General features: G+C 39.8%; 2 protein-coding genes across 3 annotated transcripts; one reads left to right on the top strand and one right to left on the bottom strand.

Annotated features, from left to right (window-relative positions):
• The first annotated feature begins 4,100 nt into the window (after positions 1-4,100).
• On the top strand, positions 4,101-8,536 carry LOC126593184 (DEAD-box ATP-dependent RNA helicase 3, chloroplastic-like). The gene is made up of 10 exons (XM_050259109.1): positions 4,101-4,770; positions 5,043-5,179; positions 5,267-5,681; positions 5,937-6,035; positions 6,276-6,500; positions 6,682-7,059; positions 7,333-7,476; positions 7,562-7,657; positions 7,756-8,054; positions 8,147-8,536. The coding sequence occupies exons 1-10, from the start codon at positions 4,351-4,353 to the stop codon at positions 8,229-8,231; spliced, it is 2,298 nt and encodes a 765-aa protein (XP_050115066.1). The 5' UTR covers positions 4,101-4,350; the 3' UTR covers positions 8,232-8,536.
• On the bottom strand, positions 7,936-9,810 carry LOC126593185 (pentatricopeptide repeat-containing protein At1g62680, mitochondrial-like). 2 transcript variants are annotated; one of them, XM_050259111.1, is made up of 2 exons: positions 8,666-9,810; positions 7,936-8,080 (listed from the first exon to the last, which is right to left on the bottom strand). In XM_050259111.1, exons 1-2 carry the CDS (start codon positions 9,772-9,774, stop codon positions 8,068-8,070), a joined length of 1,122 nt encoding a protein of 373 aa, XP_050115068.1. In that variant the 5' UTR covers positions 9,775-9,810; the 3' UTR covers positions 7,936-8,067. The 2 variants fall into 2 exon arrangements, with proteins under 2 accessions (XP_050115068.1, XP_050115069.1); XM_050259112.1 differs by lacking the exon at positions 7,936-8,080 and having other exon boundaries at positions 8,571-9,809.
• Between the last annotated feature and the right edge of the window lie 5,230 nt (positions 9,811-15,040).

The raw sequence follows: 15,040 nt of genomic DNA, 5'->3' as shown, positions 1-15,040 counted from the left end.
TACTTAGATCGGAGTCTAAAACCTCCGTTTTCAGGTGACCGGAGTTGTAGCAACTCCGGCCTTTTTCTTCATCAGCAAACCAAGCCTTTCAGGCCGTTAGAAACCCCTCACGGGCCTTAAGCCTATTATGCTTCAGCCCAAACCCCAACCCGTTTCATTTTTTGTCTTTTTAGTTATATTGTTTTAAAAACCCAAAGGGCCTTAGGCCGATTTTTGTTAAAGGGGCTCTAAGCCCAGCCCTTTAATGAGGCCTTAGGCCCGGACTGTGTAAGTGTGTGTGTGTTGTGTGGGCTATGCTGTGTGTACAGCCCGTGTGTGTGTGTGTTTAGGGCATATGTGTGTGTGTGTGCGTGTGTGTATATGCATGTCGTGCATGTGTGTGTGTGTGTTTGGGCTTAAGTCCAAACCACCAATTTTTCACCCTAAAACCCTTTTAACCCAAAAACCCTAGGTTCTAAAACCCATTATCCAACCAAATCCCTTATTTTATTTAGGTCAAGGCCAAATCCTTTAGAAAATCTTTTTATTTATTTATTACATTTTTGTAATTAAGGACAATTTTTGTGACGTTTCCGTCTTCGCTAGTGGCGCAACTTTTGGCGGCTAAGTACTATGAGTGGATTACATGATTTTATAATTTAATTGCATAAATGATTAGCATGCTTACGAGTTTATGATTTGATTTATGTGAAGCCTGTTTATTAAATATATTGATTTTCGTCTCGTATTTTTGGTGAGGAATCAATTGTTGGCCTATATTGAGCTATATTTTGATATATCGTATTTTCTATAAAAACCATGAACTGGTAGACTATCTGATGGATGACGATAGGATGCTAGAACGTGTTTTAGAAACCCCTATTTATAGTATAGACGATGGATGACTTTATACTATGAAGTGGTTATTTATGAGAGGCGTAGCTATTTGTGCGTACCTAGAGGACACTATGACACCTGGGGCGAGGATTTGGTGTTGGCATTTAGGTCGGGAGTTGGTAATCCCTAGCTACGGGCTGAGGGACATGTAGCAGGCATTAGGCCGGGAGTTGGTAATTTCTGGCTACAGGCGCAGAGACCAAGGAGTAGGTATTGGGCTGGGAGTTATATTTATTCAATGATCTTTTTAGCAGCACACCGCGCTTATGACACAATCTACAATGCGTTTACTGTTTTGATTTCCGCGATATGACTTTTGAGATATTTTTGGCATGCTAGGATTTTTATTAAATCCATCATTTATTATGCTAGTAGTTTTCATTATTAAACTGTGGGGGTTAGTATATTGATAATTGTTTTATTATTATGTATATATATGAACTTGGTCCACTCACCCTTGTTTTGCACACCCTTTCAGGATTTAGAATCGAGGCATACGATCCCGACGTCAACGCTTTCGCATTTGCATATTCGAGTCCTCTCGGTGTAGGACCCACATCCTTTATTTATTCAATTTTATATTAATTCTTTTAGAACTCTAGTTAGTTGTATGCTCTGAACACGTTCCTAAATTATTATTTCATTGTATTTTAAATTTCTAACTTTTATTTACTTCTTATTCTTAGCTTTTGTATCAATTAATGACTTTCGTAACCCTCGGGTGTCGGCCAGCACGTGTCTATCCTGGTATTCGAGGAATATCAGGGTCGGGGCATGTCACTCTTTCATTTTCTCATCTTTTCCAGTTCTTTCTCTCAAACTTTCTCAGTTATCTCTCTCTCCTTCTCTGCAAATAGACCACACAACCACCACCACTCGTCGTTTCACCAAACACCACCCATATAACTTCCCCATCAGGAACCTAACCCAGGTCGAGACCCCCTTGTTTTCTCTTTCTTCCTCACTGCACAATACCATCACTATGCAAAAACCTGATCCAACGAGTTATTGCCATCTCCGGCAAAGGTAAAGCTTGAAACATTCCTAATAATTCATAGATCATGCCTAGGAGTACATTTGGCTTGTTTTGTTGTTTGGATGTGGAAACCTTTCGGGGAAATCTCCTAAGTTTTTTCCAACAAATGACCCACGGGCTGCAGCCCATTTCCCCACCATTTTAGGCCACTACGTACTTGACCCAATATTGGTGCGATTATTATCGGAGACTCCGACTTCCTAGCTCGAACGGCTACGACTTCGCAAGTATATGTGAGTGGGTCTTTTCTTTTATACAATATATATATATATATATATTATTTGAGTTTCCATACATAGATTAAAAATGCATTTTCTAAGTGATGCCATAATTAAATTGACGTTATAAGAATTGTTGCGATGATAAAAATGGTGAGATTATTACGAATCTCACGAGATGCACAAGTATGCATATTATTGCAGGATACCTTATTTATATTTACGGTAGTGAATAGTATTATGTCAACGTAAATTATTTATTTACCGTTGTATGATCTTATTTACGTTATCTGCTCATCATTGATGCACCGGTGTTAGTATTCGCACGGACCAGGGCTAGTCTTTCACATGTATGTTCACATCACATTATATGCTCACTTTGGATCCATTGTAGGTGTCAGTCTCATCCTAGATTGCTATAGGTAATTAGGACTTATATGTGATGCACATAACGCTAGTCTTCATGTGATTGTAATACTAGAGCGTAAATCATTATTACACCCTGTTTATACCATATTTGGGGCCTCCGTATTTAAATCTCGTATAAATACGCAGAGAACTTAAATGTAATTATGTAATAAAGGAAGGGGTAAATATATAATAAGTGAGGAACCCTTATTCTATAAAAGGACTCCTCACCCTTACAATCGGAAAAAGGCCAATTTCCTAGACCATCAGAAGCCTCACTCTCTCCCTCAGAGGCTTTGAATCTCTCTCCCTCACTCCCTTCACTTCTCAGATAAATACATAATCAGTGTGGACGTAGCCCAAACCTTGGGGTGAACCACGATACATCTTATGTTATTTACATTACTTGCAGATTCACGGTTGGATTTACGTTGTTCCAAGACCTCTGGTTTTGTGCATCAACACACCCAGTCATGTTCACGTTAGAATACCTTTATATGAACTCGTGTGTCAACATATATCGATGAGAACTCGATATGATATATTTATTTATGCGAAATATGTGATTACGGACATCATGTGTTTCTTTACGAAAGTTTGTGACGTATTGCATTTTTGAGATATTGCATGCTACGGTAAGTATTTTCATACTATATGTAACATGTATATTTTGGAAACTATACTTGTTTTACGGCGATAGGTTATAATGTTTTCAAAAAGGTTTTTATGAAACTTTATTTTTAGGCCCACTCACCTTTGTTTTTCGCTCCTCCAGATTTTAATCCTGAGTTTTCGTGTCGATGAGGATTCTTGGCAAATCTTGGTATAGGTATCTTCGATGATATAATTCTCATCCTATTTTACTGTATTTAACTTATACTCTGACATCACGTGTGAAATGAGTTCATTACCCTCATAAGCGCATTCTTATATTTAGACACTTTTAGGTTTAAATTTACTCATATTTTCCACATCACTACACTTTATGGCTTCGTCACCCTCCTGTGTCGGCCAACACAACTCAATACGGAGTTCAATGGGGCATTTCGGTTCAGGGTATGTCAATTTGGCTAAGCCACACAATGGGCAACCTAATTTGATATCGAATTAGCCGTCCACGAGATTCGAACCTAAAACCTCTCATTTATAAGTGAAGATAAATACCACCAGACTGTAGTACTGAGTGACATTTTGTATCGAGTTTTAGTTATTTTTTATAAACTTTTATTTTATATTTAGCTTCTTTTATTGGTTTTTTAAGTTTGAAGTTGAAGTTCCTAATATATCTTTAAATTTAACAAAAAAATAGATAAAATTAGTGAAAATGACCAACAGCGTAATAAATTGTTAAAGACTAAATAAACTAATACAAAAATTCAAGGTCTAAAATTAAATTAAGTGGAAAATTGAGTGACTATTTCTATAATTAAGCCAAAAAACAAAGGTATAAGAAAGAACCGGGTATTCGGGTCAAGTCTTCATTTGAAATGCTGACCCGACAAGAAATATCCGCTTTAGTGCGAGAAAATATTGACCGAGGTGGAAGTTTGGGAGGCCATACAATTTCCAACGGGCTGGACTGGAGTGTGGCCTTATCTCCCTCCTCTGCTCCTCTCGCTATATAAACCCACAGCGGCCGTTATCCTCTCCGCTCTCAATCCTCCACAGACCTAAAGATTGAGCCTCCCTCTCTCGTTATCCTCTGTCTTCCTCCTCTTCGAGGAGTTTCAGCAAACACCTTGCGTGCAAGGAGAAGGAACAAGGAAGAAGCAGAGGGCGAAGAGAGTTCAGGGTTCTGCAGAAATTGCAGAAATGACTTGTATTGTTGGAGTTTCGTCTGTATATGCCCAGAGTCCGTGCAGCGAGCTGTACAGAAGAGCGGCGGCGCCGGCTGCGGCAACGACGAGCAGTGCTACTCTTTCGTTGGCGTTTCCCGAGAGGCCTCACTTCAACAGTGTTTTGAGAGGCAAGAGTGGGTTGGTCAGGCAGGGCTCCGGTGTCGTTTGTTCGGCCATTGCCACTCCGAACTCGGTGCTCAGTGAAGAGGCGTTTAAGGGATTCGGTGACTTTTCTAAGGACTCGCTTGACTCCGACTCGGAGTACGAGTCGGAAACTGAGTCGGGTTCCGCTGGTAGTGACGACGATGAGCTCGCTCTTTCCAAGCTGGGGTTGCCTCAGCGGCTTGTTGATAGCCTTGAGAGACGTGGCATTTCGAGCCTTTTCCCAATTCAGGTACTTCATTTCTCTCTCTGGTTTTGCTTATCTTATCTATTTCCTTTGAATTTTAGTGTTAATTTTATCATGAAATTACTGTAATTTAGTTTTTGTTGGAACCCTTTTGAGCATTATCCTTAAAATTATGTGTGGTGTGATAAAAATGTAAGCTTTCTGCAGATTATAACAGTTTAAAAGGTGCCCTTATAGCATAAACCCTGAACCCTACATGTACGTATGTAGGTGTATGTAGTTGTTTACTGATAGCTTTCTTTGTTGAAAATGTTTAGAGAGCTGTGCTAATACCTGCACTGGAAGGTCGAGATATCATTGCTCGTGCGAAGACGGGGACTGGAAAGACATTAGCCTTCGGAATCCCAATACTCAAGCGTCTCACAGAAGATGATGAACAGAGAGGCTCTCATAGGTACCATTTGTGATGAAGTTTATTATTCACATTATAACTAAAGACATGTTCTTTTGAAAATGATGTGATGAATTTCTGTTTTTATAGGCGGACCGGTTATCTTCCTAGAGTTTTGGTGCTTGCACCTACACGGGAGTTGGCAAAGCAAGTTGAAAAGGAGATGAAAGAATCTGCACCTTACCTAAACACTGTTTGTGTCTATGGGGGAGTTTCCTACATAACACAACAAAGTGCTCTCTCCCGTGGAGTTGATGTAGTTGTTGGAACTCCTGGTCGGATTATTGACCTGATAAACGGGAACAGTCTCAAATTGGGCGAAGTTCAATATTTGGTACTTGATGAAGCTGATTCGATGCTTGCTGTTGGATTTGAGGAGGATGTGGAAGTGATTCTACAAAAGCTTCCAGCTCAGAGGCAGAGCATGCTTTTTTCTGCAACCATGCCTGGTTGGGTGAAAAAATTATCACGGAAATATTTGGACAATCCATTGACAATTGATTTGGTAATGTCATTTTTCTTTTCTTTCTTTCCTTTGTTAAGTTTAAAACTTTCATTATTCGTGTAATCTGTGTCATTAGAACATTGCATGGAGTGATGCCTAAAATATGTTTACTGAATATTAAACGCTTAAAGCCAATGGAAGTTGTAGTTGTTTAATATAGGAAAAAAAATAATTAATAAATTTTGCATCTCTTATGTTTGTAGAGTGGAAAGTGAGCCTTAAATAATTCCTTTTCGACTTTCTTTTTTCCCAAAGGTTGGCGATCAAGACGAGAAGCTTGCAGAAGGGATCAAACTTTATGCTTTATCAACCACTTCAGCTTCAAAGAAGACCATTCTTAGTGATCTTATAACAGTAAGAGTTGGAACTCATTACTGACTCTTTTTTTGGCTCAAACGTATAATATGTAGGTATGCTGCACAGCTGCCTCACTTTTTAATATGATCTTTAATGTTGTTGTGGTGTTTTCCTTCGAAAGTCGTTTAGTTTATGATGAAGATGGTGACGTTGATTATATTATGAATCTGCATGGCTCTAAATTACTTCAAAAAGGAAACATTTTCCACATAGCACTGAAGAATGTCATATCTTCAGGTGTATGCAAAGGGTGGGAAGACCATTGTATTTACACAAACGAAACGAGATGCTGATGCAGTCTCAATGTCATTAACAAGTAGCATAGCTTCTGAGGCATTGCATGGAGATATATCACAGAATCAAAGAGAGAGAACATTAAATGGTTTTCGGCAAGGGAAATTCACTGTGCTTGTTGCCACTGATGTTGCATCCCGTGGACTTGATATTCCCAATGTCGATTTGGTAAGCTCAGGAGTTTCTTATGATTTCTAATCAAACTTTTAGTAAAGTTTTATGGATGCTTGTACATGTGTATATGTAACTATTACCACTTTGTTTGCCTGTAATAGATGTTCTCTAAACATATCATTTGCCAACACCTTGCTAAGCCTGTGGCTGCAATATTAATTTTTTCTTCTTCCAGGTTATCCACTACGAGCTTCCCAATGATTCAGAGACATTTGTGCATCGCTCTGGGCGTACTGGACGTGCAGGGAAACAAGGTACTGCCGTTCTGATGTTTACGAACAACCAGAGGAGAACAATTAAAACTCTTGAGCGTGATGTGGGGTGCAAGTTTGAGTTTGCTAGTCCACCAACTATGGAGGAGGTTTTGGAGTCATCTGCTCAGCACGTGGTTGCTACTCTTAGCGGAGTGCATCCTGAATCTGTACAGTTTTTCACACCAACGGCACAGAGATTGATTGATGAACAGGGAACAAGTGCTCTTGCTGCTGCACTTGCACAGCTCAGTGGATTTTCTCGTCCTCCATCATCCAAGTCCCTTATCACTCATGAGGCGGTAATAATTGAAGTCATAAAACGCTTAATTTTCCGTCTAGTAGTTTATTTTCTTGAAGTTTGGCGGAGCAGGAAGATGTTTTCAAATATTCACGTATCTTGATACTTCTAAATGGTTCATTTTGAAGTTAAATAATCACATCGTCAAATACTGTCTATTTATTAAATACTGTAGAATGTGAAGTGCATCTTTGTTTTCCAGTTTTTTGGGGCATGCGTTCTGCAGCCCATTTGTGGTGTCGGTATATTAATTGAACTGTTAAATTATATGCAGGGATGGACGACATTGCAACTTATCCGAGATCCATCGTTTGCCAGAGGGTTCCTGTCTGCAAGATCTGTCACTGGGTTTCTTTCCGATGTTTATTCTACAGCTGCTGATGAAGTTGGAAAAATACATATAATTGCAGATGAACGGGTTCGTATCTACAACATCTCAGGCGTATTTGATTATTGCTTCAATTCATTTCACTCAAAACAAATTCTGATGGTGATAATTTCAGATTCAAGGAGCAGTTTTTGATCTTCCAGAGGAGATTGCCAAAGAGTTGCTGACCAGGCAAATACCCCCTGGAAATACTATTTCCAAGATATCCAAGGTTTACTTTTGCTTTTGGTCACTTTGTCATAAGAGAAGCTTCTGCATGAATGGCTGCTGACGTTTGTATTGCATGCATGTACTATTTTGTGTTGGCAGTTGCCAGCCCTGCAAGATGATGGGCCGGTGAGTGACAACTATGGCAGGTTTTCAGGCAGAGATCGCCGGGGAGGAGGCCGTGGAGGAGGCCGGGGTGGAGGTTTTAGGGATCGTCAAGGATCATCAGATGGTTTTAGAAGCTCCAGGGGTTGGGGTAGTGATGGTGGTGCCGATGATTCATTTAGGAGTAGTGGCCGAAGTTATGGATCTAGCAACAGCAGACCTCGGAGTCCAAGAAGCATCGATGACGATTGGCTTATTGGAGGCCAACGATCAAGCAGGTCACCATCCCGAGACAGGTATATCATCTTTTCAGTTTCTCATCCTTTTTACAGCACAATAATAATTCGAAACACATCAGCTAACACTGAAATGATATCTGAATTTGCAGTTCCAGAAGCTTTGGAGGTTCCTGCTTCAATTGTGGGCGCTCCGGCCACAGGGCATCAGATTGCCCTACCAAACAAGGATTCTAGATGTGCATCCTTAAACATCAGTTTTCCGGCACCATTGGTGGGTTCCGTGCATGTTTAACCATCAGTTTTCAGCACCATTGGTGGGTTAGAGGCTGCTGCCACCGCGGGCAGGCATTGCTTTCTACTGTTTTTGTGTTTGTGGGCAAGGTCAATGAGATTGGGAGATGTTTCTCCTGAGTGTTACAAGAACCAAATTGAACCACATACCTAGAGTTCTAGGAATTATGTTTGGACTGCTTTCTCCCGCTCTCACATACGTATTTTGTTTTGACATTATAATCATCAAATGTAATTGTGCTCTCAAACCCTCATGTGTTACTGATTAAATTAGAATATCACTCGAATTAAACTGGGATTTCATTTCAAATGCTAAACATTTCAATTTTCAACGAAGATGAAATGGAGAACATATGAAATGAGCAAAATCCATCTACTTACCAAATAGAATGTTGATGACGGTTCTAACTACAGGTCCTCTCTTGCTCTTGAGAACCTCCTTCACTGCCGTCTCCTCTGGCATGAACCCCTTCCCTTTCATCTCCTCCAGTAGCTCCCTCCCCTCCTCCGCCTTCTCCAGCCTTGCAAACCCCTCAAACACTGCTGTGTAAGTACCGGCATTAGGCCGCATTCCCTTGCCCACCATATCCAGCAAGAACTTCTTGGCATCCCCAAGAAAATTGCCACCGAGGTCGGCCGCCAGCGCCTTGATCATCACACTGTAAGTGTAGGCGTTCGGGGCCACCCCAGAGGCCAACATCCGCATGTATACCTTGAGAGCCTCCTTCGTCTTTCCGGCATTGGCGTAGGCTTCAATGACGGCGGTGTGCGAAACTACGTCGGGCATATGACCCTTGTCCTTGATCTGAGCAAAGAGCTCCAACGCCTCGTGGGTCAATCCGTCTTTGGACAATGCGTCGAACATCTTGACTGCATTGTTGGTGAGGCCATCGCTCCGCATTTTGTGGAATACTTCTTGCAAGTCCTTCGGGTCTTCCGGGTCCTCGACGGCGGGCTTCTTGCTGAAAGGGTCGTACGGCGGAGGGAGCTTCGACTTGTCAACCTCCTTGGCGGCGGCGGGCAGCGTCGTTTTGTCATCGTCTTCGTCGTCTGAAGGGAGCGAGAAGTTAACCTTGGTGTTGATTTTGGTGCTGGGTTCGCCGCCGCGGCTATGTCGACGGTGGTTTTCTGTGGTGGAATCGCAGCAGGAGCAGCTACGGGTTCGTCCTCTAAGGGTATTATGGGAACGAAAAGGAGTCAGTGAAAATGGAAGAAGCGAACTCCTGTGATGGTTTTCTGAGATGGTTCTGGTGGAGTGGTTGCCGGCGGCTATGGCGATGAGGCGGGAGGAGACGGCGGTGGAGAAAGGATTAGACTTGGTGGTGGTTGAGGCAAGAAGCTGAAAGGCGCGAGATAGCAGTGTGCCCGCCATTGTTTTTCTCTGTTCGTTTGTATCGGTATGCGTCTTTGAGCCGTCGAATTTTGAGTTTGTGATTTCTGCTCCCAATTCCAATTTAGTACCAACTATTCTAAGTGATCCTAGCATTTGAGAGGATCTCTTCCACCAAGAGCACTGAATCAAGTAATCTGAATCTTTGAAATTTCATCTAACGGTAAAAAATTATTATAACATCTAAGAGATCAAAACAGGTATATCGTTGGATGAAATTTCAAAGGTCCAAATCACTTGATCCGATAGCTTTCTCCTAGCATTTATGATGTGATCAAAACACATGTCGTTGCATGAAAAGTCGAATGATCCCTGCGGTTTGCGCCGGGATGGAGTCACCTGCTAACAATTCAAGGGTGTCTGCGCTGTGAGTACCATTGATCTGTCGTTGACATTTGATAGATCCTCGTTCTTAAGGGAAATTTCTTGAACAGATTTATGCTTATATGTGCAGAGCATTGTCAAGCATTGGCATGAAGGGGTAACTTATTGGTGATATTGGGTAACTCACTGAATCAAGATCCTTGGAATTTTGACATGATGCAACAAACTGTCCATTTTTCTGATATCGCTCAATCTTTGATTATCATGGCATTACGAAGGAATGATTTACGCACACTCTTATTTATTTATGATCTTTAGATCGAATATATCCAACAATAATAATCAAGGAACAAAGATAAATAGGGCTGTGCAAAAATGTATTGAACTCTCTCTACTATGTCATGGCAATAGGAGGATAATAGAATTTGGATCACTACAAGGGCCTCTGCCAGAGAACCTTTACGGCCATCCAGAATTACAGCGAAAGTTTAACGGAGAACACTCGAAGAAAAACATGCGTCCAAGTTTAACCGTAATTAAAGGGCCGTTTGAAAATAATTTCTTACGAAACTGATCATTCATATTCTCATACCTCTTGACAAGGAAACTAAAAAACAACTTGTTTAACGAGACGTTGAACATGGGAGATAGCATCAGCAAACAACTGCAGCTTCTTGATCTGCAGAACAATCAGATTTCCAAACTAATTCTGGGTTATGAATACAAAAATGAACAAATGTGAGAGTTCATGGTTCTTGATCGCTTTTGATTTCTATGATATTGTGTTATTTTCCGTCACAATCCCTCTTGGTTGACACTTTTACACGTAGAAGACTTTTCGGCAACCCGGTATGCAGGTGCCTCAAATGTTACTTTCTGTCAGCCTTCCCATCAAGCTACAAAATCTTAAATGGTCAAAACAAGATCTTTCAGCCAAGTTAGAACAATGCACCACCATTTACATTCAATTAGCTTTATAAAAATATTAGATAAAATATCACTCGAAGAAAAATATTAGAGTTTTTGACCAATTTCTGGAGGATGGTACGAAATTGAGGATCCTCTCTAGATTTCACTATGCGGAGCTCATGAGCAAGAAATCCAGACTACTCAACTTGAATCTGATGGTTCCCATTGTCTCATTTTACTGACCCACCTCACATAAATCAAGAGCCTGAATCTCTCTTTCTGTCTATTGAACAATTTGAATTTCTTAATTCTTAAGGTTCCGGAGAGTAAAATTCAGAGAGGATCTAAATTCGAAACTGAAAAGGATGTAATGGTAGCTTTTAAATCTTCTTATGATTGGATTTTATTTGAGTTCCAAGTCAACATTGTGAAATGGGGAATCATATATTCAAGTATTTTCTCTCCTTATCTTCTTTGTGTTCTTTACATGCATACGATCTGATTTTATTTGATGAATCTTCTGTAGAACCAGATGGAATTTATGGACTCGTGCTTTGAAAAGGTCCATTCCACATGAAATCCCTCTGGCCAACTGCTAACTTTTGAAACCGTCAAAAGGTTCTTTTTGGTTTTTTAATCACTTCTCCTCAAAATCAACTGTAATAGAGCCTTGACAATGGTTAGACCTGAGATATTTGGAGTTCGGGAATGAATTTTCCACTTTTGTTTTTTTAAATGATAAACACGCATCATTTTTAACGTCTTACATATTTTTATTTAATTATGTCTGTTAATTTTATTTGATTTATCTAATCTGAAGATCAGAAATTAAAAATGGTGTGTAAGACCACTTAGTACTACGGTCTAGTGATATTTTTTTTCACTTATAAGTGAGAGGTCTTAGGTTCATTTGATTCTTGTCAAAGACAAATTTGAATCACATTAATTATATGGCAAAAGGTCTTAGGCTCGTTTGATTTTCGTTAAAGACGAATTTGAACCATATTATATGGCTAAAGGTCTTAAGTTCGATTCTAGTTAAAGACGAATTTAAATCATATTATATGGCTACCTCATTGTAAGACTTAATCCACTCCTCTATCTCCTTAATGTAGAAAATATCATTTGTTAAAAAAAAAAAGATATGTGAGATACTAAAAAAAAGTGTGAAAATCACCTCTTTGGTTCCTCTATACACTCATGTGTATTTCTGATTTTTCAATAAAATAAATTAAAAAAAATCAGGGAATTGAAATTAATTAAGAGTTTAAGTTTATAAAAGAAGAAAAACCGTGTGTGGAAAATATTTTTGTAGTGGTTTTGATCATTTGACGAACCCTAACAAACACTAGTGTGGTACCACTTATTCCACGCTATGAACTCTAACCTCAAGAATCCCATGCGCAAATGTACTAATCAATGTCATCATGCGCATGCCGATGTGCAATGCTGGTCATAAACTTAAAATGTCCAACTCTAAGAGCAATTCCACCCCTAAGACTTTGCGCCAGCACCCAGCGTATTTATTCACTCAAGTGAATAGTAATAAACCCTAGTGAATAGTAATAGGCCAAAACATCTCAATCCCTAAAAAAATGCACTGGCACCCAGCCCATTTAAAATTTTTTAAATTTTTTTTATAAAAGAATAAATAAATAAAATAGTTTTAATTTCGGATAAGATTTTTAACCAATCTCGTCACGCCACGTGTCATTATCCGAACGTACTATTTTGTGAATAGATTTCCGCTAAGATTTGCAATCAATCTCGATGCGACATGTGTCACTATTTGTTTACAATAATTTAGTCAAAATTACGATAAGATTTTCAACCAATCCCGACGTAAAAGATGAGGGTTAGGTATTTATAGAAGAAAAAAAAGTAAATTTTTTTAAATTTTTTTGTATTTTTTAAAATAAATTTTAATGTTTTTAATTAATCTAGACCGTTGGATTTGAAAAATATTCCAATCCAACAGCCAACGAGCTGCCACATGGCCAACGGTCATAATTCTGACTGTTGGGCCTTTTTGGGGGGGGGGGGGAACGTGGTGATCGGACGGTCCAGTTTAAAAATGAAATTCAAAATTTTTTTACCGTTGGAAATCCAACGGTCTAGAAAAACTAGCCGTTGGAAATCCAATGACAAAGAGAGGGCCACGTCGCCATGATCTGGGTGATGGGTGAGTGCGCTGACATTGGGCCCCGCTGCCTACATTCTTATCTCCTACTCGCGCCCACTCGCAAGTGAAAGACACACGCTAGCCAAATAGGCCGGTCCCAAGGTCAGTAAAAAATGGGCTGGTCTGGAGACTGGCACGGACTGGGTGCCAAGCAAGTTTGTGGGCTGGAGTGGATTGACAGCCTCCTAGCCTGGTTTTTTGACTGGGTGCTGTGCTATTCCACCTCCAGTGGAATCTAAAGGGCATATAGATGAACATACTCATGAAACGGATGCATAATTTTTTTTTCTCCTTTTGTTGGGGGTCAAGATAAAGCTAACCAAGCTACTAGCTCCAAACCAGAAGCCTCTCGGGATAAACATGTTGTCTTCCATGTTGCATCGATATTGTCTTCCGCTTAACTACACGAGCTGAATTAAAGTGACTCAAGTTGTCTCAGTAGAACTTAGAAAACATTGCACTTAATATTGTACCAAAAAACAGTTGCATGTGTTACATGATTCATGAATCATAACCTAAAATTAGATCAAACTCAATTTTTTTTTTGGACAAGTGTCGAACTCAAAAATGCTGGCAATAGCAAGGCTACTGGTTTAGGTGTTCACAGCACAAATGTAGGCCAGCAACGTTTGGTTTGGGATGAAAGGATTCTTTGCCGTTCAAATGAAAGTAGATATATTTTGTGTCAACTGTATGTCTTGTCCAGGCATCAGTTTAGTCACAAGACAACTGTCACTCCTCACTTGGATAAGAACAATAGTTATTGCGACAGGCTTATAATTAGGAGAACAATTTACATGGAACGAGTTTATAGCCAGCTATCGTGATGTTCTGGTCTAAATAATGCATTCTCATTCTTGGATGCTATATAGCGGTGAACTCATTCCGTGTAAATTCTCTTTCATAGCCAACCATATGCACAAAGGGAGGAATAGGCTTAACTACTTATGAGTTGGAATTAAACTTTTGGATGTTGAGTTTATTTACATAAGTGGTTTTTAGGGTGGTGAGTCGAACTCAAAATCTCAGTTACGTGAGTGAATATTGCCCATCTGGTGGCTCGGTTTAGAAGTAATATCTTGCCGCTATTTTGTGAACTTAAAAATACTGAGACTCAACTTATTAATTTACACAAAACCTAATCATTTGATAGAACAAAGCGAATGTGGCAAAATGAAGAAAAACTCATGGATAGACCCCATCGTCTCCACCCTATAGGAACTATGAGATCACCCCAAGGACTCTGGTGTGATCTCAAGTAAGATCGGTTCAGAATTATGGGATTCATCAAGCTGTTCCCAAGGGCCAACTTGATCCTCTTCCCTAGGGATCCTAGATGAAGGAACCTCAGAAGAGCTGCTGACTCCAACTACTGTCCATGTTGATCCATACTATCACCTATAGAACCTATCACTAAAGTACCCCTAGAGAGGAATAGGGCTAAGCAGAGCGAAAAGGGTTTGAAAGAACGAACCTTTGTCCAAACGATGCCTAAAAGTCAACAATGATAGATCCTCGGCAACGGCGTGCTGAGATATTTGTGGTTTAATTTGATTTTTTGACATAAAACAAAACCTTTAGCAAATGGTACGATGGTATATGCACCACTTATTGATCTATGCCTCTGTGCAGTCTCTGTCTTTGGCTTCAATGTGCAAGTCATGCCACCCAAAAGTCTAGAACCATAAGCCTACGGATGAATGTGAGACTCATTTGCGGGCCACATTCTATTAAGTATTAGCTTGGAATTTCCTTCTCTAAGATAATGACGTCAAACTCAATGTTAGATACGTTAAATAAGTACTATTCGAACTACCTAGGCGTTGAAAATGAGAGAATCAAACTCTAAGTTGTCCACAAATTTAAATACCCTTAACTATTCGAACTATAAATCTTTTACACAATGTTGCGCCTTTGGTTCCCTTAGCTTACATTTTCTTTGTGAAC

The sequence above is a fragment of the Malus sylvestris genome, chromosome 12, assembly GCF_916048215.2.
Source record: "Malus sylvestris chromosome 12, drMalSylv7.2, whole genome shotgun sequence".
NCBI classification, from domain to species: Eukaryota; Viridiplantae; Streptophyta; class Magnoliopsida; order Rosales; family Rosaceae; genus Malus; species Malus sylvestris.
The sequence above is the reverse complement of the archived record's forward strand: the minus strand, read 5'-3'. Positions and strand labels throughout refer to the sequence as shown.